The sequence below is a fragment of the Chiloscyllium plagiosum genome, chromosome 32, assembly GCF_004010195.1.
Source record: "Chiloscyllium plagiosum isolate BGI_BamShark_2017 chromosome 32, ASM401019v2, whole genome shotgun sequence".
Taxonomy (NCBI): domain Eukaryota; kingdom Metazoa; phylum Chordata; class Chondrichthyes; order Orectolobiformes; family Hemiscylliidae; genus Chiloscyllium; species Chiloscyllium plagiosum.
The window spans coordinates 1,305,433-1,328,234 of NC_057741.1; the positions used below are offsets into that span (position 1 = coordinate 1,305,433).

General features: G+C 44.7%; 2 protein-coding genes and 2 non-coding genes across 9 annotated transcripts in view; 1 reads left to right on the forward strand and 3 right to left on the reverse strand.

Annotated features, from left to right (window-relative positions):
* LOC122539305 (Golgi-associated kinase 1B-like) overlaps positions 1-7,934 on the reverse strand; it is a 39,797-nt gene extending 31,863 nt beyond the window's left edge. Inside the window, exon 1 of the mRNA XM_043674001.1 lies at positions 6,907-7,934. Coding sequence (XP_043529936.1) covers positions 6,907-7,858 — 952 coding nt within the window. The 5' untranslated portion in view covers positions 7,859-7,934. The remainder of the gene's footprint in view (positions 1-6,906) is intronic.
* A 4,905-nt stretch (positions 7,935-12,839) lies between these two features.
* On the reverse strand, positions 12,840-12,911 carry trnad-guc. Its single transcript has one exon. It is a non-coding gene; the product is annotated as a tRNA-Asp (tRNA).
* A 7,119-nt stretch (positions 12,912-20,030) lies between these two features.
* Positions 20,031-20,101, reverse strand: trnag-gcc. The gene has a single exon. It is a non-coding gene; the product is annotated as a tRNA-Gly (tRNA).
* Positions 20,102-20,165: 64 nt separating this feature from the next.
* tmem144a (transmembrane protein 144a) overlaps positions 20,166-22,802 on the forward strand; it is an 85,557-nt gene continuing 82,920 nt past the window's right edge. For 4 of the 6 annotated variants that reach the window (XR_006309029.1, XR_006309030.1, XM_043674002.1 and 1 more), the window contains exon 1: positions 20,232-20,357. The gene's annotated coding sequence lies outside the window, so the exon portion shown is untranslated. Of the gene's footprint in view, positions 20,358-22,802 lie in introns of all 6 variants that reach the window. The other 2 variants (XM_043674003.1, XM_043674005.1) reach the window with 2 other exon arrangements.

Below are 22,802 nucleotides of genomic sequence, written 5' to 3' on the forward strand. Positions count from 1 at the left end.
GAGATGGTGATAGGGCAGAGTAGGGGGTGGAGTGGATAGTTGGGAAGAAAGTTGGACATGTCGGACAGTTCAAGAGGGTGGTGCCGAGTTGGAGGGGTGGATCTGGGAAAAAGGTGGGAGGAGGAGAGATGAGGAAGCTGGTGAAATCAATATTGATGCCATGTGGTTGGAGAGTCCCAATCCGGAAGATGAGGCATTCTTCCTCCAGTCATCCAGTGGCTAGGATTTGGCAGTGAAGGAGGCCCAGAACTTGCATGTCCTTGGCGGAGTGGGAGGGAAAGTTGAAGTGATCGGCCACAGGGCAGTGGGGTTGTTTACTGCATGTGTCCCAGCAATATTTTATGAAAGGTCCTGCAAGTAGGTGTCCTTGAGAATAACGGACACAGTAGATGAGGTGTTTGGAGGTGCAGGAAAATCTCTGCTAGATGTGGAAGGATCCTTTGGGGCCTTGGATGGAGGTGAGGGGGGAGGTGTGGGCGCAGGTGGTACACCTCTTGCAGTGGCAAAGGAAGGTGCCAGGAGTGGACCAGATACAACTCCGCCATTTCTGCCACCTACAGTCAGACCCCACCACCAGGGATATATTTCCTTCCCCAACCTTTTCAGCATTCCACAGAGCTCCTCCACTTGGTTGGAGGCGTGGACCTAACAAGGAAGTCGCGGAGGGAATGGTCTCTGCGAAACGCAAATAGGGGTATGGAGGGAAATATATCTCTGATGGTGGGGTCTGACTGTAGGTGGCAGGAATGGCAGTGGATGATGCGTTGTACCCAGAGGTTGGCGGGTTGGAAGGTGAGGACCAGGGGGTTCTGTCCTTGTTGCGGTTGGAGGGGTGCTGTTCAAGAGCGGAGGTGCGGGAAGTGGAGGAGATGCGCTGGAGCTCCACAGAATGCTGAAAGGGGTGGGGAGGGAAATATCTCTCTGCTGATGGGGTCTGTGTTTAGATAGCGGAAATGACAGAGGATGATGAGTTGTATCCGGTCCACTCCTGGCACCATCCCTTACCACCACAAAAGATATACCACCTGTGCCGACACCTCCCCCCCTCACCTCCATCCTCGGCTCCAAAGAGTCCTTCCACATCCAGCAGAGATGTTCCTGCACCTCCAAATACCTCATCTACTGTATCCATTCCTTTCGGTGTGGTCTCCTCTACAAGTCCTGGGCCTCCTCCACCGGCAAAAATCCTAGCCACCCAATGACTGGAGGAAGAACACCTCATCTTCCGTCTTGGGATCCTCCAACCACATGGAATCAATGTCAATTTCATCAGTTTCCTCATCTCCCCTCACCCCACCTTATCCCAGATCCAACCTTCCAATTCAGCACCACCCTCCTGACCTATCCTACCTGTCCACCTTCCTTCATACCTGTCCGCTCCACTCTCCTCTTTGACCTTTCACCTTCACCTCCATGTGGGAGAAAGATTTGGTCCGCTGCCCACCCAGAAATGGATGACCACATAAGAAACACAGAGTCAGGTCTGCAAAACACAGAGATCAAGCCTGCCAACACACACAGAACATAGCCATAATGCCCCACTCTTGGCCAAACAGGCTAACAGAGAAACCGCGATGGCCAAGCTACTCCCAGACCAGAGAATATCCTTCCCAAACAGCCTTCCCAGCAAAGCTCTCATCCCCGATTAGCACTGCGGTCCCAATACCTAAGGGCAGGCTCATTTCCCATTGAAACCGATACCACATAAACAAAGAGGTAGACTAAAAGGACCCGGAAGACTTCGCTCGCAGGAGGAACACAATGGACACACCTGGATGCCAGGAGAAGGGAAATTTACACATATTCGCGCAGACAGGAAATACAATGAGAATCCTCCAGAAGACCCCCTCAAGGAGACAGATTGCTGCCACCGGATGCTTGATTAATTTCCATTGAGTTTATTCTTGTTTTAATAGCTTTACAATTTTCACCATTGTACTGTAACTGTTTTACAAATATCACCTTTGTGTTGTACCCCTATAAAACCTACCAGCACCTTCCGCTCGGGGAAGAGCATTCTGGCCATCTGTGCAGAGAATCAGTTCTGTGTCAGCCTGGTCAATTTCTCTTCCATGATATTGCTTTGTTTAATAAACCGTTTGTCAATTTCATCGCGATCCTCGTTTGTGGTCTCTGATTCATTGAGCTGAATTTCTCCATCACCTCACCTTCATCCACCTATCGCATTCCTAGCTACCTTCCCCCTAGTCCCATCACCACTCCCCTCCCATTTATCTCTCAGCCCTCTTGGAACCTCCCCCAACATTCCTGATGAAGAGCTTATGATCGAAATGTTGACTCTCCTGCTCCTCGGATGCTGCCTGATCAGCTGTGCTTTTCCAGCGCCACACTTTTTGACTCTCATCTCCAGCATCTGCGGTCCTCACTTTCTCCATTATTTTTGAGGACTTGCATTTTGAAAGATTATGGAAAAAAGTTGATTTATTTCAAGTTTTATAGAGAAACCTGTATTTTTTTCAAAGGTATCAAGGAGAGGACGCATTTGACTTTTTTCTTAATCTATTGGGAAATCAAATTATTTCACCTAATTGCTTGGATTCACTTCTTTGAAACCACCTGCTGGGATTTATAGATATCTTGTTTTATGGGTATGTATTGGTGTACCTATGCTTTGGATTATTTAAAGGCATAAACATTTATATTTCATATTACAAATAATGTGTTAAGTAATTTTTTATCTTTGTTGAGTAAGTGTTATTTTATAATAAATCAATAACTTTGCATCAATTAAAGAAATATTCTTGCTGAATCTCTTTATTTTAAGTCTAATATAAAGAAAGCATACAATTGGCTACATCAGGAACTGGGTAAAACAGTTATGTGCTGTTCTGACCTGTGAAGTAGAGAGAGAGAGAGAGAGAGAGAGAGAGAGCATTCATCCCCTGCCCAATATTAGAGCACAACACATCCTGTTCTGTCTCTTTCATTTCAACTCACTTCACCTGACCAAGGAGCAGCACTTCAAAAGCTTGTGATTTCAAATAAAACTGTTGGACTATAACCTGGTGTTGTGTGACTGCTGACTTTGCCCACCCCAGTCTAACACTGGCAACATCATTCTCTGTCACTGACATCGTATTGTTCCTCTTGGCCATAATCCAAATAAAAGCTTCTACAAAATAAACATTCCATCCAACTTTACAAATTGAATCATTTCATTTTGCTTATAACCTTAAAATAATAAACCTTGTGCTGTCCCTTAGTGCAATGCTTCCCAAACATTATCACCCCATTTTGAAGCTTCTCAGTGAGAATTTCGAAGCTGAGAATGGGGAGCAGAAACAGATCTGTGAGAGCCTATGCCTGTTCGAGCAGACGTAAAGTTGCCATAACTCAGTCAGAAACCCACAGCAAGCCATTTCTGCCTCGACACCAAAATTTCAGCTTGTGACCCTCAACATCCACTTTGGGAAACCCTGCCTTTCTCATGCTCCTGTGTGTTGTACTTTACTATTTGGGTGCTGTGTTTGCCACAGTGTACGCCAGCTGTGAGACGTGAATGTGAAATTTACAAAAATGCTATGCACATGAGGGTGCAGTGAAACACATATATTTAACGTATGAATTGAGTTGGTTGGTAGGTTTATAAATAGGCTTATGAAATTATAAATTCATGAGGGGTGTAGATAAGATGAATAGCAGGTATCTTTTCCCTAGGGTGGGGGATTTCAAGACAAGGGTGCATATTTTTAAGGTGAGAGGAGAAAACGTTTTAAAAAGACTTGAGGGGTAATCTTTTTACACAGAGTTCATGTGTAGAATGAACGTGCAGAAGAAATGGTAGGTGCAAGTACAATTACTACACTTAAATGACATTTGGATAAGTACACGAATAAGAAATGTTTGGAGGGATATGGGCCAAGCGCATATAGTCATAGAGTCATAGAGTCACAGAGATGTACAGTATGGCTATTCAGCCTCTCCCTATAGCTCAAATCCTCCAACCCTGGCAATTTCCTTGTAAATCTTTTCTGAACCCTTTCAAGTTTCACAACACCTTTGCGATAGGATGAGTGGGACTACTTTAGTTTGGGATTATGGTTGGCATGGACTCTTGGACCTTTCCATGCTGTATGACTCTCTGACTCCTGGTGAGTGCTGGCATGTGTGATCTGAACAGAAGCCAGTTGGACAGCTATTGGGATAAGGCACTGAAAGGTACATTCCTTCGGCACATGTGAGATCACTAAACTTCCAGTGTCAGTGCAACCAGATCATTGCTATCATGGCTATCTGCTTCCATTGCCAATTCACTATATCACTGCAAGAACCTCCTCACCAGCTGTGAATACAGACTTTCTCCTCCTTTCTACCACCACCAGCAATGCCACCAAAGTAGCACAACAAAACCAGTGTTTGCAGCAAATGTTCCCCTGCGACGTCTGCAATTTGAGAAGCTCTGGGCCAAATGACATCACGATACAAAGATAAAGACTCTATTGTCTTCAGTCAAAATTTGCAGCCTGCCCCCAATCGCACTTTTACTCTCAATTTCTAATCCAGTGTCTACTTCAATCTCACTGTCAGCCCAGTCTTAATCTCAAATCCACTGCACATCTTGCATTGATACAAACTAATATTTAAATTGGCAAATGGAAGGTGGTTCATGTGCCTGTCTTTGAAGTTCACCCAAATGATTTAAATCACAGGTAAATTGCACTTACTGCTCTAAAACCAGTTAATCTTCAATTCACAAAGTTTGCATAGCCTGAACAGATTCTGCTTCTCACATTTCTCAAATTGCTCAAGGATAAGTATACCTCAGGGTAGGATCATAATCTGAACAGCAGTTTGATGATAAGGGCATGTTCTTACACACACCATATGAATAGAAAGCACCGGAAGTAAAATCTTAAATGAATGAGCTACAAAAAAGACCTCAATAATGTCTTCATGATGTGTACTGAACTGCAATCAAGCACAGCAAGGCAATCAGAGCCACTGATCCAGCAAAAGGATATCTGTGCAATAGCACTAACTGATTCCTTAGCATTTTATATTCTTCTCACTGTCAAGTGTAACTAGGGATGAGCAATAAATGCTGGGCCAGCCGTCAATGCCCGTGTCCCACGAGATTTTTTTTTAAATCCTCTGCTCCTTCTCCACAGATGCTGGTGATCCAGTATTTCCAGACTCTATTTTAGTTCCTATTTCCAGTGTCTAGTGACATTTTGTTTTAATTAATTCATTTATACTTTTTGAAGTTCAGTAAGTGCTTCAATTTCAGTGTGTGCCAACATCTATTTACATATCATTTATAAAAGGTCAACCAGAGAGAAATGATAAGATCTGCAATCTTTAACAAAAAGGGCTACAGAATGCACATAATATACGTTATAATGTCTTAGCTGTGGCACTATTGGTAAGATTGTTGGCACTGATTAATTAGGTGTTGGGTACATTATTGTTATTTGTGAAATCTTGCTGGACACAAGTTAGCCACTGTATTTACTAAGTTAGAACAGTGATTACTGTTCATTGGCTATAAACTGCTTGGGAAACCCGTAAGGTTTTGAAAGATGTTACATAATCTTTTTAGCATTTTTGATTTCTGGTGTCATCCTCATTAATTTATTCCATCCAGTTTATTAGTTCCGATACTCAAGGGGAGGCAGGAACGGTCTGGGAGTGACTTTTTTTAAGAGTTGTTTCCTGCCAACTGCTAGCCAAATCGACAGCCTGTCTGGCAGCTGGGATGAAAATCCCATGATAACAATCTGCAGCTAAAGCCTATTGGAAACAATTTCCCAGCAAATGGAAAGTCAGTGATTGAGGCTCGGCGGGCAAAGGTCATGATTAAGACAGTGAGAATGTGGTGAGTGCACATCATTACATGGTGCAGAAGTGAGAAAGAGTGAACACCACATGGATCACAAAGACTTCTGGAAAAGTCACTTGTCTGGTAGAGTTGCCAAGTGAAAGTGAGGACTGCAGATGCTGGAGATCAGAGTGAAGATTAGAGTGGTACTGGAAAAGCACGGGTTTGAGGCTGGGGGCGAAGGTAGCTGAGTGCAATAGGTGGACGGAGGTGGGGGTAAAGGTGATAGGTCAGAGAGGAGGGTGGAGCTGATAGGTGGGAAAGAAGATTGACAGATGGGACAGGTCATGAGGATGGTGCTGAGCTGGAACTGGGGTAAGGGGGGGAGTGAAGGGAAATGAGAAAACTGGTGAAGTCCACATTGATGCCCTAGGATTGAAGGGTCCTTAGACGGAAGATGAGGCATTCTTCCTCCAAGCATCAGGTGGTAACAGAGTGGAATTGGAGGTAGAGTTGCCACCTCTCTCTTCCCATTTATTCTAGTGTTTCCCAAGGGATAGTGGGGATACTGCAATGCTAAGGGCTATAATAGAGGGTATGGAGACTTATAAAAGTTCTTTGATAAAAAAAAAATGACCACACAATAAGTTGAATCTCATGGAATAGAAAGGTTATGGCAGTATGGATGTCAAGTTCTGTCATGATTCATTGAATAATGGGAAGAAGTCCAAGGGTCAAAATGTTTCCATGTTGGTACTAAAATAAATGTAATGTTTACATAACAATTACTGTTAGTTTAAAGTAGATTCCACAACTAAATATGTTGTGTGAGCTGGATAAGGGGTCAAATTCAAAACGTGGACTCAAGAAGTGCGAGGGTCAGTTAGCCTCACAATATTTTTTGGGGGGGTCTCATGGTTTGGGTGGACACCATAGGGAAAATTTTGTAAACCTACCGGAGCTGATGAAAGCGCTGGGGCAATGGAGTCAAGCGTTGACTGGGGCCCTGGAAGGGATGGTGTGGATAGTGAAGCTACCTGGTGGGTGATGGCGGGGGTGGGGGGGGGGGTGCGCGGACTCAATGGGGGTGGTCGCTGTCTTTTTAAAGACAGTTTCAAACAACGCACCTTGAATCCTTCGAACCACGGCGGGGAGACTCCTGTTGAGACCCAGAATCCGATCGAGATGGAAGGCGAAGACTTCGCTGCTGTCCGCCGGGGTCTTCAGGAGACCGCACGGCGTTCGGCCCGCTTTGCCTGTGCTCGCCCTTGGGGAGCGCTGGCGGTGCTCACCCGCCCCTTGGAAGAGGAGGGCGGTCCGGCGGCCCGGGAGGTTTCGCCTCTGGAGGCGGTCGATGCTGGAATCGGCCAGGAAGCGCATGGCGGCGATATCCCCCGGGCTGAACCACAACGGGGTACTGTCACTGTAAATCCGGATGTTGCTGCTTCTCTCCCTCCCAGCGGCTGCCCCTCGGGAAGGTGGGGACGGCTCACCCCTGGGTTTGCCCCCAGCTGGGACCACACTGTCCCTGCTCTGCAGCACAGCCGAGCGCTTCTTCCTGGTCTTTGGCCTCACGGTGCCCCTGATTTTTAGCGGCTTCCTCCTTTTCGAGCGGAGAGTGATGTACACCACTTTGGGGTTGGAGGTGAAGTTGCCCGGTCCGCTGCCTCCTGTTGGTGGAGTGCTGGCCAGCACCAGCAGCCGGCTGGGCTGCCTGGGATTTTCGCCCGCGGCTCGCTGCAGCCCCTCTCGGGGTAAGACATCCCCCTGCAGCACCACAAAGCAGGCGTACAGCAGAGCCCCCGTGGCGATCAGCAAGTTCCTCCTGCTCCTGGGGCGCCTCCCGCTCGCCACCCAGCCGCACAGGGCGAGCAGACACAACCGCAGCTTGCCAACTCTCCGGCAAGTCATCCTCGTGGTGATCCAACATGATGGAGTGAGGGGTAGGTGCCAGGCCGGCTCTCCAGAGCCCAGAGGCAGAGCATCACTCCCAAATCCTCTCCCATCCGCCCTGCACCTACCTGCCTCACACTGACCAATACCCACACACACCTCTTCCCTCTCTCTAACCACTGTCATCCAGTTGCAGGGAATGAATGGAGAAGCACTGAGAACTGCCCTCACTCAGCTGTGTGTGTGTGTGGGAGAGAGAGCCATGCACTGGAGGCAGACAGCAATTGCACAACCCTGGATTAAAGATAGCTGTCATCCTTCACATTGGAGGGCGGGAGCGCTGGGCGAAACTGTCAACTTGCTCTTCCATGTAACAGCTTGCTCTCTGGATTGTAGGAAGATATCGCCTCCACTCCCTTTCTGAATGAATTGGGCATCTTTCTAGAGACAAAAAAAAACCCTGCAGATGCAGGAATCCAAAGTAGACAAGCAGAAGAACACAGCGAGCCAGGCAGCTTCAAGAAATGAAGAAGTCAACGTTTCGGGTATTAACCCTTCTTCACGACTCGATATGGGGGTAGGGGGAGAAAAAGAAAGTGGGGCTGAGGAGAGTAGTGGAATGTTAAGGTAGTGATAGATGGACACAGATAGTGGGTATGACGTGGTTGGGCAATGGGAGGGATGAATCCGGTTGGTAGCTGGAAGGAAGAGGGTCAAGAGTGTGGTGCTGGAAAAGCACAGCAGGTCAGGCAACATCCAAAGAGCAGAAGAATCCTCACTTTCTCCTAGCTGGAAGGAAGTGGAATGGAAGGGAGGAGGATTGCTAGCTGTCTTCCTGTTTGTCCTATATAGTGTTTAGTGCAGTCCTTGCATGGTATTTTGTACACTACATTCGTCTTGCTCATGTTGGGTATCGGGTCCTTCTTTCTGGTGAGTTGTTGTCTGAGCGTGGCTGTTGGTTTGTGTGCCGTTATGAGTCCTAGGGGTCGCAGTAGTCTGGCTGTCAGTTCTGAGATGCTCCTGATGTATGGTAGTGTTGCTAGTCCTTTTGGTTGTGGTATGTCCTCGTTCCGTGGTCTTTCTCTTAGGCATCTGTTGATGAAGTTGAGCGGGTCTCCGTTTTTGGCGAATACCTTGTATAGGTGTTCCTCTTCTTCTTTTTGTAGTTCTGGTGTACTGCAGTGTGTTGTGGCCCTTTTGAATAGTGTCCTGATGCAGCTTCGTTTGTGTGTGTTGGGGTGGTTACTTCCATGGTTTAGGACTTGGTCTGTGTGTGTGGCTTTCCTGTATACCCTTGTACTGCGACCCCTAGGACTCATAACGGCACACAAACCAACAGCCACGCTCAGACAACAACTCACCAGAACGAAGGACCTGATACCCAACACTAGCAAGACGAATGTAGTGTACAAAATACCATGCAAGGACTGCACTAATCACTATATAGGACAAACAGGAAGACAGCTAGCAATCTGCATACATGAACATCAACTAGCCACGAAACGACACGACCAGCTATCCTTGGTAGCCACACACGCAGACAACAAGCAACCACTACAGCGGACAGCTGAAACTGACAACCGGAAGCGGCAGGGACAGACCACTATAAACACCGGAGGAAACATCAAAGGAGCGCTTCGCAGGAGGCTCCCAAGCACTGATGATGTCGCCTAGCCAGGGGACGAAACGTTTGCAACAAAAACTTCCAGCTCGGCGAACAGAACCACAGTCCCATTTGCTAGCACTTAGCCCAAATCCGTCTAAACCTTTCCTATTCATAGACCAATCCAGATGTTCTTTAAGTGTTGTAATTGTTCCAACCTCCACCATTTCTTCTGGCAACTCATTCCACCATGCAGCACACGTTGCTTGAAAAAGTTGCCCCTTAGGTCCCTTAGAAATCTTTCATCTCTCACCCTAAACTGACCTTATAAATCCTATACCCGATGCTCTGACCAATAAAGGAAAGCATACTAAATGCCTTCTTCACTGTCATATTTACCTGTGACTCTACTTTCAAGGAACTTTGAAACTGCACTCCAAGGTCTCTTTGTTCAGCAACACTACCCATGACTTTGCCGTTAAGTGTATAAGTTCTGCACTATTTGCCTTTCCAAAATGCAGCACCTCACATTTATCTTAATTAAACACCATCTGCCACTCCTCAGCACATTGGCACATCTGATCAAGATCCAGTCGTACTCTGAGGTAACCCTCTTCACTGTCAACTACACTTCCAATTTTGGTGTCATCTGCAAACTTTTTAACTATACCTCTTATGTTCACATCCAAATTGTTTATATAAATGAGGAAAAGCAGTGGACCCAGCATTGATCATTGTGGCAAACCACTGGTCATAGGCCTCCAGTCTGAAAAGAAACTCTCCACCACCACCCTCTGTCTTCTACCTTCAAGTCAGTTCTGTATCTAAATAGTTAGTTCCCCCTGTATTCCATGAGATCTAACCTTGCTAACCAGTCCCCCATGAGGAACCTTGTTGAACACCTTACTGAAGTCCATATAGATCACATCCACCACTCTGCCCTCATTAATCCTCTTCATTACTTCTTCAAAAACCCAATCAAGTTTGTGAGACATGACTTCCCATGCACAAAGCCATGTTGACTATCGCTAATCAGTCCTTGCCTTTCCAAATACATTGTTAATCCTGTCCCTCAGGATACCCTCCAACACCTTGCCCACTACTGATGTCAGGCTGACCAGTCTATAGTTCCCTGGCTTTTCCTTATCACCTTTCTTAAATAGTAGCACCACCTTAGCCAACTTCCAATCTTCTGGCACCTCACCTGTAACTAACAATGATCCAAACATCTCAGCAAGGGGCCCAGCAATCACTTTTCTAACTTCCCACAGAGTCCCAGAGTACACCTGATGAGGTCCCGGGGATTTATCCACTTTAATGTATTTTAAGATATCCAGCACCTACTTCTCTGTAATATGGATATTTTTCAAGATGTAACCATCTATTTCCCCATATTCTGTACCTTCCATGTCCTTCTCCACAGTAAACACTGATGCTTTCTTACAAGATCTCTTACAACATAATCCCCTTGACATTCAATGGTATTGCCATCGTTGAATCCTCAACTATCAACAGCTTGGGGGGGGTTACTATTGACCAGAAACTAAACTAGACCTGCCAAATCAATACTGGGGCTACAACAGCAAGTCAATGGTTGAAAAGTTTATGGCAAAACTCACACCTGTATTCATCAAAGCTCACCTATAAGGCACAAGTCAAGACTATGATGGAATACTCTACATTTTAGAGCCTGGGTGTCCTTGGAGAAGGAGCACGCGGTGTCGACCAACACCCTGGAGTTGTTCAGGGAGAGGTGGGCACCACAGGGAGTGGAGTGCATCATTTCTCCCTCCAATTCTATTTTGATTTAGTCCCTACCCTCCCCTTCACTGTTTTGATCACACAGCACTGCCCTTTGATGTGGAGGGCAGTGTTTGTCACTGGCCACCCGGGTGTTTTCCTATCTTCCTGGTGGTGGAAATTGAATAAAGATTGGTGCACTTTGTGTCTTCCACTGTGTCTCACACCTGCACACACACACCATGAAAAAAAATAGGAGTGTTAAATTGCTGTCTCTTGTGTACAGCTGTTAATGTTTTTTGTAAACTGTTTTGTAACTTGTTTAATAAAATAAAAAAAATAAATAAATAGGAGTGTTCCCTCCCCCTCACTGTTTTGATAAAAAAAGAAAGAAAAAAAGAGTGTTTTCCTATCTTCCTGGTGGTGGAAATTGAATAAAGATTGGTGCACTTTGTGTCTTTCACTGTGTCTCACACCTGCACACACACACCATGGGTGCTGGGGATAAAATAAAAAAAAATAAACAGGAGATTTAAACAGGAGATTCTGTTTTGATCACACAGCACTGTCCCTTGATGTGAAGGGCAGTGTTTGTCATTGGCCACCCGGGTGTTTGCCTGATTTGAGTGTGTGTGTGTGTACAAGGACTCTCAAAAAAAAAATAAACAGGAGATAAAAAAAAGGAATACTCTACATTTACTTGGAATGAGTGCAATTCCAAAAATGCTCAAGTTGTTTAGCATCGTCCACGACAAAGTGTCACTTTATTGACACCCTCTGTCATACCTTTGATATTCAACCCCTCATCACCGACATTTCCCAACTACAAGAAGTATTGCTACATCTCACCAGGGGTCCTCCTGCAGCATCTTCTCAAACCTGTGACCTCTACCGCCGAGAAGCAAAATGACAGCAGACGAAAGGGAACGCCACCAATCCTCAAATCCCACGCCATCCTGACCGGGAAATATATCCCCACTTCTTGGGATTCGCACCCTCACAACATGAGGTGTACCTCCCTACACGGATTATAAGAGCTCACCACCACTTTCTCCAGGACAATTATTGATAGGCAATAAATGCTGGTCAGTAATGCCCAAGAAATTAAAATCAGTTCAAATTTTTAGGACAAGTTGTCTAGCTTAATATTTCGTCCTCACATTTCCTGTATAATTAAAAAAAATCTGATATAGTTTCAGTAATCCAGATGCACACATATCGGTAGCGGGTGTATGGAGATAAACTGAGGAAGGAGAGTATGAAAAATTGCTTTAAATTATTTTAAAAGAAAGAGATAAATATTGGAAAATAATTCCTAGCATGTTTTAATTTGATGGACAGAGTGGCTTCAACCTCTCGTCAAGGTTCTGTGTAATTATCTATCAAGGGCTTTTCTCTTGGTCTTCAGCCGCATTCCCGTGCGTCAGGTTAATTCATCTCCTCCGAATGTTGAACTCAGCTGTCTGTTTTCTTTCCTTCCTAAAACCATTGCATTTATACTGCTCAGAAGGACCAGGATTGCTATACAGGACAGTTTTAGAAAGATTCTGCAGCGATTGAGAAAGTCTGGATATCTGGATACATGAACAGCTGTTTGTCTCATCAGCTCCGCCCCTTCCAAGACACGTGACCCCTACAGGGTTAAAAAAAAACTCGTTTCAAGGCCCTATTTTCTTGTGAAGAACAAACCTATTTGAGGCAATATATTTCCTACACTAAAGATACGTGCTACATTAAAGAAACGTCATTGTGTTAATGAATTTTGCAAAATAAAGACTAAAAACAGTGAATGTCGCCTTCAGTGTTTGGAATTAAAAGCAGATCCTCCCCGGCGGGGAATTGAACCCCGGTCTCCCGCGTGACAGGCGGGGATACTAACCACTATACTACCGAGGACCTCTGTACCAGCGGCCTGCAGATACTCTTTTCAGACGTTCTATTACCTACGTCACTGCAATTCTTTTATGATTTTCTGGGAAGTCTCACATCATCTCAGACTTTCAGCATCCAAAGTATTTTGCCATTATATCACACTCGTCTTTTCACTCTACTACCAAGTATAGTCTATTGAACGTGTCTTTCTCAAATAGCTCCTTACAAAGACATTCATTCATCAGGCAGACAGCACAGGTTGAGTTTAAGGCAAGAAATCAGCACCATATGGACACTATTGTGAGTTCAGCCAATCCAAACAGAAACAGGCATTTTCTACATTTTACATGCATTTTTTAATTTCACATATATTTAGCATATTGCTCCATTCAGATTGTGGCTAAACTGTATCTCGCCCATGTATACTCTTTGGCCATATCCTTTACTTAACATCCCAGTTTTATAATATTCCAATTAATTTAGCCTCAACAATCTCTTGCGGTAATTAGATCCAAATTTCCATTTTCCTTTCTACCACAAACTGCTTTGTGACCACCTCTGAACGGCCTGTAATTTCACCTTTAAAGTTGTCCTGTTTCTGTGTGTATTCCCCCAACTGAAGAAATAGTTTCCCCAATCTTTTATCATTCAACACACTTCAATTAGATCACTGACTAATATTCAATACACAAGGGATTAAAAGCCTTGTGTATGCCCATAATTAAGCCATTTAGACCAGTATCATTCTGAAACATCTGCATTACCACCTCAAAATAGATATATTCTATCTGGTGTGAGGCATTGAATTAAACACGGTCTCGATTAGAGTGGTGCTGGAAAAGCACAGCAGGTCAGGCAGCATCCGAGGAGCAAGAAAATCTATGTTTCGGGCAAAAGCCTTTCATCAGGATCCCTTCATCAGGATTAAACGTGCTCCATAGACAGTGTACAGTACAACAAGTATACGCAAGATAGAGGCTTTTGGATGTTTGAGCATTAATTTCAACATGTTAAAAGCATCAATGGAAACAGGAAAAAGGTGCTGAAGTAAAAGATCATCTCAAATGATCAGTTTGAAGAGTTGAATGGCTTACTCCTGCTCCTATTAGCTAAGTTCTAAAATACATATGTTTTAAGACAATTACTGTGTATGTGGATGGTGCAGGAAGGTTGAACTGAAGTGGAGGATTAAATGACTAATGTCAAGAAGTCTTTCAAAGTGTCTTCCTGAGGTGTCCAGCATTACGAATAACAATCTTCAGCCAATTTGTTTCAGCAAAATAGTTACAGCACAAAAGAATGCCATTCAATTCAACAAATCTGCATTGGCCCTACTAAGGAACAATTTACATACTGCCACACCCATAGCCTGCCTCTCCCCACATCCTGGCATATTCCTTCTCTTCAGATATTTGGTATATTTTGAAATTGTAGAAAAACATATGGCATAGAAGGAGGTCACTCTGCCTGTCATCTCTGCATGACAAAGAACCATGCCACCCACCTTAATCCAATTTTCCAGCATTTGTTTTATATTCCTGGAGATTACAAGACTTCAGGTGCACATCCAGACACCTTTTAAATGAGTTAAGATTTTCTGCCTTTATTGCAGTTTCAGGCAACTTAGTCCAGATCCCTATCACTATTTGGGTGAAAATTTACTTTCTCATCTTCCTGTAATTCTTATACTACTCACTTTAAATCCATACCCTCCAATCACTAGCACTCCTGGTAAGGGAAATAGGTCCTTCCCATCCATTCTATCCACACCCCCCACAAAGTTATACATCTCAACTAAATCTCCCTTTAGTCTCCTTTCTCCAAGAAAAATAACATAGCTTATTCAATTTTTTCTTCATAGTTTAAAATTCCAGACTTGGTGACATCCTAGTAAATCTTCTTTGTGCCCTTTCAAGTGCAATTACATCCTTTCCATAATGGATTGATCATAGTGCTATAGAGTCATAGCACAGAAACAGACTATTCAGTCTAAACAGTCCATGTTGACTATAATCCCAAATTAAACTAGTCCCACCTGCCTTTGCTTGGCTCATATTCATCCAAACATTTCTTCATTGTGTACTTATCCAAGGACATATGTACTAATGTACTTTTAAACATTGTAACTGTACCTTTATCTACCACTTCCTCTGGAAGCACCTGGCCCATATGCTATGGTGTTTTAGTAACTCATCTAAACTCATTAAATGTCTTTGAATTTACCTGTCTCTACCATGCTTTTAGGCGGTGAACTCCAGATACCCACAATGGATGAAGAAAAAAATCCTCAAACCCCCTCTGGTTCTTTAACTCAAAAATACATTACCTGGTTATTGACCCCTCTACTTTCTCCCTATCTGCACTATTGATGCCTCTCACAAATTTGTTCAACTCAATCAAGTCTCCATCAGCCTCTCTGTTGGAAGTAAAACAACCCCAGCCTACCTCATTTCTCTTCACAGCTGAATCACTCCAGCCTAGGCAACATTCTGGTGAATCTCTTCTTCACCCTCGAGTGCAATCAAGTCTTTTATGTAATGTGGTGACCAGAACTGCACATAATAGTCCAGCTGTGACCTAACTAACATTATTTCCTGCTCCATCATAACCTCCTTGCTCTTGGATTCAATGCCTTGACAAATAAATCCCATATGCCTTCATAAACATTTTATCTACCCGTCCTGCTGCCTTTAAAGATGTATGAATATGCACACTAAGATCTCTCAGGTCCTCCGTAGCTCCTCAGACCTTAACATTCAATGTGTGATCCTTTGCCTTGTTAGTCCTCCTAAAATGCATCAGCTCACACTTTTCAGAATTAAATTCTATTTGTCATTGATCATCTGATCAACCCTTCTATATTGTCTTGTAGTCGAAGGATTTCCTTCTCATTATTTATTACGTCATGAGTTTTCATCTATAACTTATTGCTCTTGCTACCTATATCCATAAATTGATAATTAATGTAAATTATAAACAGTGAGGGACCCAGCTCCAAACCCTGTATTACGGTACTGGATTCAATCCTCCAGCCATAAAAGCCCATTGACCAGCAACATTTAAAAGACATCTGGATAGGTATATGAATAGGAAGGGTTTAGAGGGACATGGGTCAAATGCTGGCAAATGAGACTAGATTGTCTTGGGATATCTGGTCAGCATAGATGAGTTGGGCTGAAAGGTCTGTTTCCATGGTGTACAGCTCTATGATTCTATGACTTGGGAGACCCAGTCCAGGATTCACTTTGAGGTAAACTTGCAGGTTGAGTCGGTAGTTAGGAAGGCAAATACACTGTTGGCATTCATCCAGTCATAGAGTCATAGAGTTGTACAGCACGGAAACAGACCTTTCGATCCAACTCATACATGCTGACCAGATATCCCAATCTAATCTAGTCCCATTTGCCAGCACTTGGCCGATATCCCTCTAAACCTTTCCTATTCATATACCCATCCAGATGCCTTTTAAATGTTGCAATTGTACCAGCCTCCATCACTTCCTCTGGCAGCTCATTCCATACACACAACACCCTCTGTGTGAAAAATTTGGCCCTTAAGGTCCCTATTATATTTTTCCCCTCTCACCCTCAACCTATGCCTTCTAGTCTAAACTCCCCCACCATAGGGAAAAGACTTTGTCTATTTACCCTATCCAAGCCCCTCACGATTTTATAAACCTCTATAAGGTCACCCCTCCAACGCTCTAGGGGAAACAACCCAAGCTTATTCAACTTCTCCCTATAGCTCAAATCCTCCAACCCTGACAACATTCTTCTCAACCTTTTCTGAACCCTTTCACGTTTCACAACATCTTTGCGATAGGTCTTGAGAAGACTAGAATATAACAACAGGGATGGACTTCGGCTCTGGCCATACCACCTTTACAATATTGTGGCAATTTGGGCCCTATACCTCAGGAAAGATGTATTGGTCCTTTCGGGTCCAAAGGAGGTTCACGAGAATAATTCCAAGAATGAATAGTTTAACATATGACGAATGTTTGAGCACTCTGGGACTATACTCAATGGAGTTTAGAAGGATGAGGGGGATCTGATTGAAAGTTACAGAATACTGAACGGCCTGGACAGAGTGGACGTTGGAAAGATATTTCCATTGGCAAAATCCTTCCATCTTAACCCTTATCCATTAACATACGATTGTGAAGAATACAATAAGCAGTTCCTGTATACCATTCACTATTTGTAAAATTGTAATTACCTATCTTAAACAATGTACAGCAATCAGTCATGTGACCTGTATTATTCCTCTAAAATATACTGCTTTCGTGTGTGAGACAGAGATTCATCGAGGGGTGCCACCATAAGAAGGCTATGAGACTCCTTTGTTGTCACCTAGAATCTCTCGCCAGCTATCCAGAAATAAAGAATCTACTTTTGAACTGAAATTTGTGTCGTCCAGAGTCGAGAACCAAACTTCTACAGGAGAGACGAAGACCCAAGGGCACAGCTTTAGAGTAAAGGGAAGACCTTTTCAAACAGAGATAAGGAGAAACTTCTTCAGCCAGAGAGTGGTGAATCTGTGGAATTCATTACCACAGAAATCTGTGGAGGCCAACTTATTGAGTATATTTAAAACAGCGATAGATCAGTTCTTGATTGCCAAGAGATCAAAGGTTATGTGGAGAAAGTGAGAAAATGGGGTTGAAAAACCTATCAGCCATTCCTCTCATTGACCACAGGTCATACCCTCTACCTGTCTTCCCCTATTCCCACTTCACCACCCTGCCCCAGCCAGGTCCCCCTGTACCCACCCCTAGTCCTGAAGAAGGGTTACACCTGAAATGCTGACTTCTCCACTTCCTGATACTGCCTGGCTTGCTGTATTCTTTCAGCCTCCTACCGGTCTGTGATTGAATAATAAAGCAGACTTGATGGGCTGAATGGCCTAATTTCTGCTCCTATGTCTTATGGCCTTATGGACTCTATTACTCATTGCTTCCTGCCACTGAGCCAATTTGGGTCCAATTTGCCGAATTGCCTTGGATTCCATGGACTCTTAACTTCTAAACAGTGTGCTGTATAATACTTTGTCAAAAGTCTTACTGATGACCATTGTGTCTGATTGTAGATGTTGGACATTGTTGAGACAAGTCGCTGTGTAGTAGAAAATGAGGACTGCATATGCTAGAACACTACATTCTTGACACAAGTCTCTGTGTAGAAGTAACACAGATCGAACACTGTGTATAGAAATAATCCAATAGTACTCAAGTTTCTTAGTCAAAAAGTGTGGCGCTGGAAAAGCACAGCAGCTGAGGCAGCATCCGAGGAGGAGGAGAATTGACATTTCGGGCATAAACCCAACATTAGGAATGTGGACGGGAGGGGGAGGGGTCTGAGAGCTAAATAGGAGGGTGGGCCTGGGGTGGGGTTGGGGGAGGGAAGGCAGCTGGGAAGGTAGATGCAGGTGGGTGGTGATGGTGATTGGTCGGAGGGGAGGGTGAAGCGGATAGGTGGGAAGGAAGATAGACAGGTCGGGCAGTTCAAGATGGTGGTGCCAAGTTGGAGGGTTGGATCTGGGATGAGGTGGGGGGAGGGGAGTTGAGGAAACTGGTGAAGTCGATGTTAATGTCATTTGTTTGGAGGGTCCTAAGACAGAAAATGAGGCATTCTTCCTCCAGGCAGTGGAGGAGGCCCAGGACTTGCATGCCCTTGGCGCCGGGGGAGTTGACTGGTCAGCCACAGGGTGCCGTAAAACCTGCACACACGCCTCCCTCCTCACCTCCATCGAAGGCCCCAAAGAATCCATCCACAACTAACAGAGATTTTCCTGCACATCCAAACACCTCATCTACTGTGCTGAAAATGTTTTGCTGGAAAAGCGCAGCAGGTCAGGCAGCATCCAAGGAACAGGAGAATCGACGTTTCGGGCATAAGCCCTTCTTCAGGAATGAGNTTGGCTGAGACAAGGTGGGGGGAGGGGAAATGAGGAAACTGGAGAAATCTGAGTTCATCCCTTGTGGTTGGAGGGTTCCTAGGCGGAAGATGAGGCACTCTTCCTCCAACCGGCGTTTTGCTATGGTCTGGCGATGGAGGAGTCCAAGGACTTGCATGTCCTTTTTGGAGTGGGAGGGGGAGTTGAAGTGTTGAGCCACGGGGTGGTTGGGTTGGTTGGTCCGGGTGTCCCAGAGGTGTTCTCTGAAACGTTCCACAAGTAGGCGGCCTATCTCCCCAATACAGAGGAGGCCACATCAGGTGCAGCGGATGCAATAAATGATGTGTGTGGAGGTGCAGGTGAATTTGTGGCGGATATGGAAGTATCCCTTGGGGCCTTGGAGGGAAGTAAGGGGGGACCTCCTTCCACCTATCGCATTTCCAACGCCCCTCCCCCAAGTCCCGCCTCCCTACCTTTTATCTTAGTCTGCTGGACACACTTTCCTCATTCCTGAAGAAGGGCTTATGCCCGAAACGTTGATTCTCCTGTTCCTTGGATGCTGCCTGACCTGCTGCGCTTTTCCAGCAACACATTTTCAGCTCTGATCTCCAGCATCTGCAGTCCTCACTTTCACCTCATCTACTGTGTCCATTGCTCTCGATGTGGTCTCCACGCGATTGGAGAGATAGGATGCCAACTCGTGGAATGTTTCAGGAAACATCTCTGGAACACGCACCAAACAACCCCACCATCCTGTCACCGATCACTTCAACCCTCCCTCCCTTCAACTCTGCCAAGGACATGAAAGTTCTGGGCTTCCTCCACTCCCAAATTCAAGCCACCTGACACTTTGAGGAAGAACACCTCATTTTCTGCCCCGGGACCCTTCAACCACACGGCATCAACATCAACGTCACCAGTTTCGTCAAAGAGTCGTAGAGATGTACAGCACAGAAACAGATCCTATGGTCCAATTTGTCCATGCCAACCAGATATCCTAACCTAATCTAGTCCTATTTGCCAGCACTTGGCCCATATCTCTGTAACCCTTCTTATTTGTATACCCATCCAGATGCTTTCTAATGAGGTCATTTGGTCTATTGTTTCTGTGCTAGCCTCCCATTCATCATGATAGTAAAAGAAATAGGTTTTAATTTTGTTTCTATATATGGAAATAAGTTTTATAATAGTGTTTTGCACTCTTCTACAGCAAAATGTCCGTTCAATTCGGCTGTCGAACTAAAATATTGCATTGGCCGGGAATCGAACCCGGGCCTCCCGCGTGGCAGGCGAGAATTCTACCACTGAACCACCAATGCACAGCCAATACAGACCGATTACACATAGTGAATGCTGGGAAAGGGTGAGTAACACTGATTTTTACAGAGTGTCGTTGCTGTGACGTGTAGTGAGGTCCGAGACCGGAATGGACCGTGTCCTCGCGCCGCTGAACGTCACTTTCATGCGGCTCCTCCCCCGTCACGTGAGCAGCTGGCAACTGAGCGAAGGACGAGAGTGAGTGTCGAAGAGATGTCCGTCCTCGGGTGGAGGCAGTGGCGAGGGGGAAGTAAAGAGGTAGAGGACAAGGAGCTGAGTGGGAAAGAAGGGAGAGAGAAAGAATGAGTATGAATATGAGTGAGTGACGAGGGTTGGCACTGGACAGTAGGTGACATGTTCCACTCGGGCCCCAGGTCACGGTGAGGTCACGAGCCTTTGGTCTGGAGCAGACCTTCCCGGGAAGGCAGCTGCCTGTTTTCTAAACCATATTTGGACCCTATATTTCGGTTACAGCCTCCATCATGTATCTCCCATATCCCACGGCCCTGCATCTGCGCAGAGCGAAAGTGACTTTCTTGATTCAGTGCTACCTTTGTTTCTCTCTCCACTGATGCTGCCAGACCTGCAGAGTTTCTCGAAGTGTTTGTTTCAGGTTTCCAGTATTTTCCTTTTATCGCCATCAAAATTCATTGTGTTCACTTTATGTATTTGTACCAGAGACATGAACAAATCTTGCCACAGTAAGGAAAATCGTGTTATTTAAAATCCAAGTGCCTTGATAAAGTTGTGACAAGTGTTTGTTATTGCTAATCTGCTACTGAAAATTAACTATAACAACTCTGAAGTCTCATTCACCTATTCAGAAGTAAGACTTCTAAAATGAAATTTAACATTTTCGTCTTATACATCTTTCACCCACTATAATGAATTTATTCTTCCTTACTTTTTGGACTATTTATTTCAGTCCTTCATCTGATTGTGAGGGGAATAACAGAAAGTTGCCCCATTTGTGCACATCCCAGCTGCTACATTTCCCTCCTGCTTTCAGCAGCTTGCTTCACTAAAAACTGAAAACATAAATATGAAAGAGTAAGTCTGATTAATGACAGATTTTGTTTAAAGACCTTGTTACAGTGAATCTGTCACACTTAAAAATTATCTTTCTTGCTCATGTACAACTACAGTTTTACAAACAGTGCCATTTGTATCCTATCCCACATTTTTCCTACTCATATCGACAGTTTAGATGTCTTCAATTTTAGTATCTCATCTTCATATGTAAGTTTTCTCATGACCACTTCTCTCCCTAGCTTTTTAACTTTCTCTAACCCTACGATTCTGTATTGCTATGGCTTTTTCTGCAATCTTACACGGTCTTCACCTGGCCTTTAGTGGTCTCGCCTTCAGCTGTCTTGGCATCAGAGTCTGGAACTCCCTAAACGTGATCCATTTCTCCACCTCTCTCTCCTTTTAAGCCCCCTGCCCTTACAACTCGCCATCTTGATAGGCAAGTTTTCAGTTACCTGTTGTAACAAACAACATAAAAGCAAAATATTGCAAGTACTGGAAATTTGAAATAAAAACCAAGTGCTGAGAAGAAAACCTCAGGTTGGCAGAATTTGTAGAGAGAGAAAGAGTTAAAGTTTCAAATCTAACATAATTATTTGGAACTGAATACAAGTAGAAATGTTTTCAGACATCTCCTCCTATCTCCCCCAGACCGTGACCCCACCATTGAGCATCAAGCCATTGTATCCAAGACTGTCTTTAACCTCATCTGGGGATCTCCGTGCAATAGCCTCCTCGCTCACAGGTTCCCTCAACCCTGTACAGCCCGCTTCTACCTTTTCCCCAAAGTCCACAAACAGGACTGCCTCGAGAGATCCATTGTTTCTGCCTGCTCCTCCCTCCACAGAACTTGGTTCTTCTTACCTCTAGTCTATTTTCTTCTTCCTATGTTCAGACCCTGTCCACTTACTTCTACAATTCTTCTGACACTTTATGTTGGTTTCAGAATTTCCAGTTCATGGGCTACAGTCACCTCTTGTTCACCATGGATAAGCCCCAGCAGGATGGTCTCAGGGCCCTCCACTTCCTGGAAAGCAGGTTAAACTGTCTGCATTCACCAACACCCTCCTTCATCTGGCTGAGCTCATACTCACTTTGAACAACTTCTCCTTTAACTCCTGTCACTTTCCTCAGGTCAGAGCTGTGGCAATAAATGCCTGCTATGGCCCCAGTTATGTCCGTCTCTTTGTTGGGTACATGGAACATTCCTTGTTCCAATCCTACTCAGGTCACTCCCCACAACTCTTTCTACAGTACATCAATGACATTATTGCTATTGCTTCTGGAAAAATTTCACTTCCAATTTCCACCCTGCCCTCACCTTCCCCTGGTCTGTTTCTGACTCCTCCCTTCACTCCCTCAATATCTCTATCCATTTCTAGGGATAGACTAGCTGCCCATTTGCACTATAAGCTCACCATATCCCACAGTTGCCTTGAATATACATCATTACACCCTGCTTCCTGTAAGGACTTCATTCCATTCTCCCAGTTTTCCCATCACATCTGTTCTGAAAATGCCACCTTTCACAGTGGGGCGTCTCAGAAATGTTCACTTTTTCCTCAACCGTAGATTTCCCATTATCCTGGTCAACAGGGACCCCGAGTTGTGTTCAATCTATCTCCCCCAATTCTGCCCTCACCCCTTGCCTTCCTATTCACAACAATGCTAGGG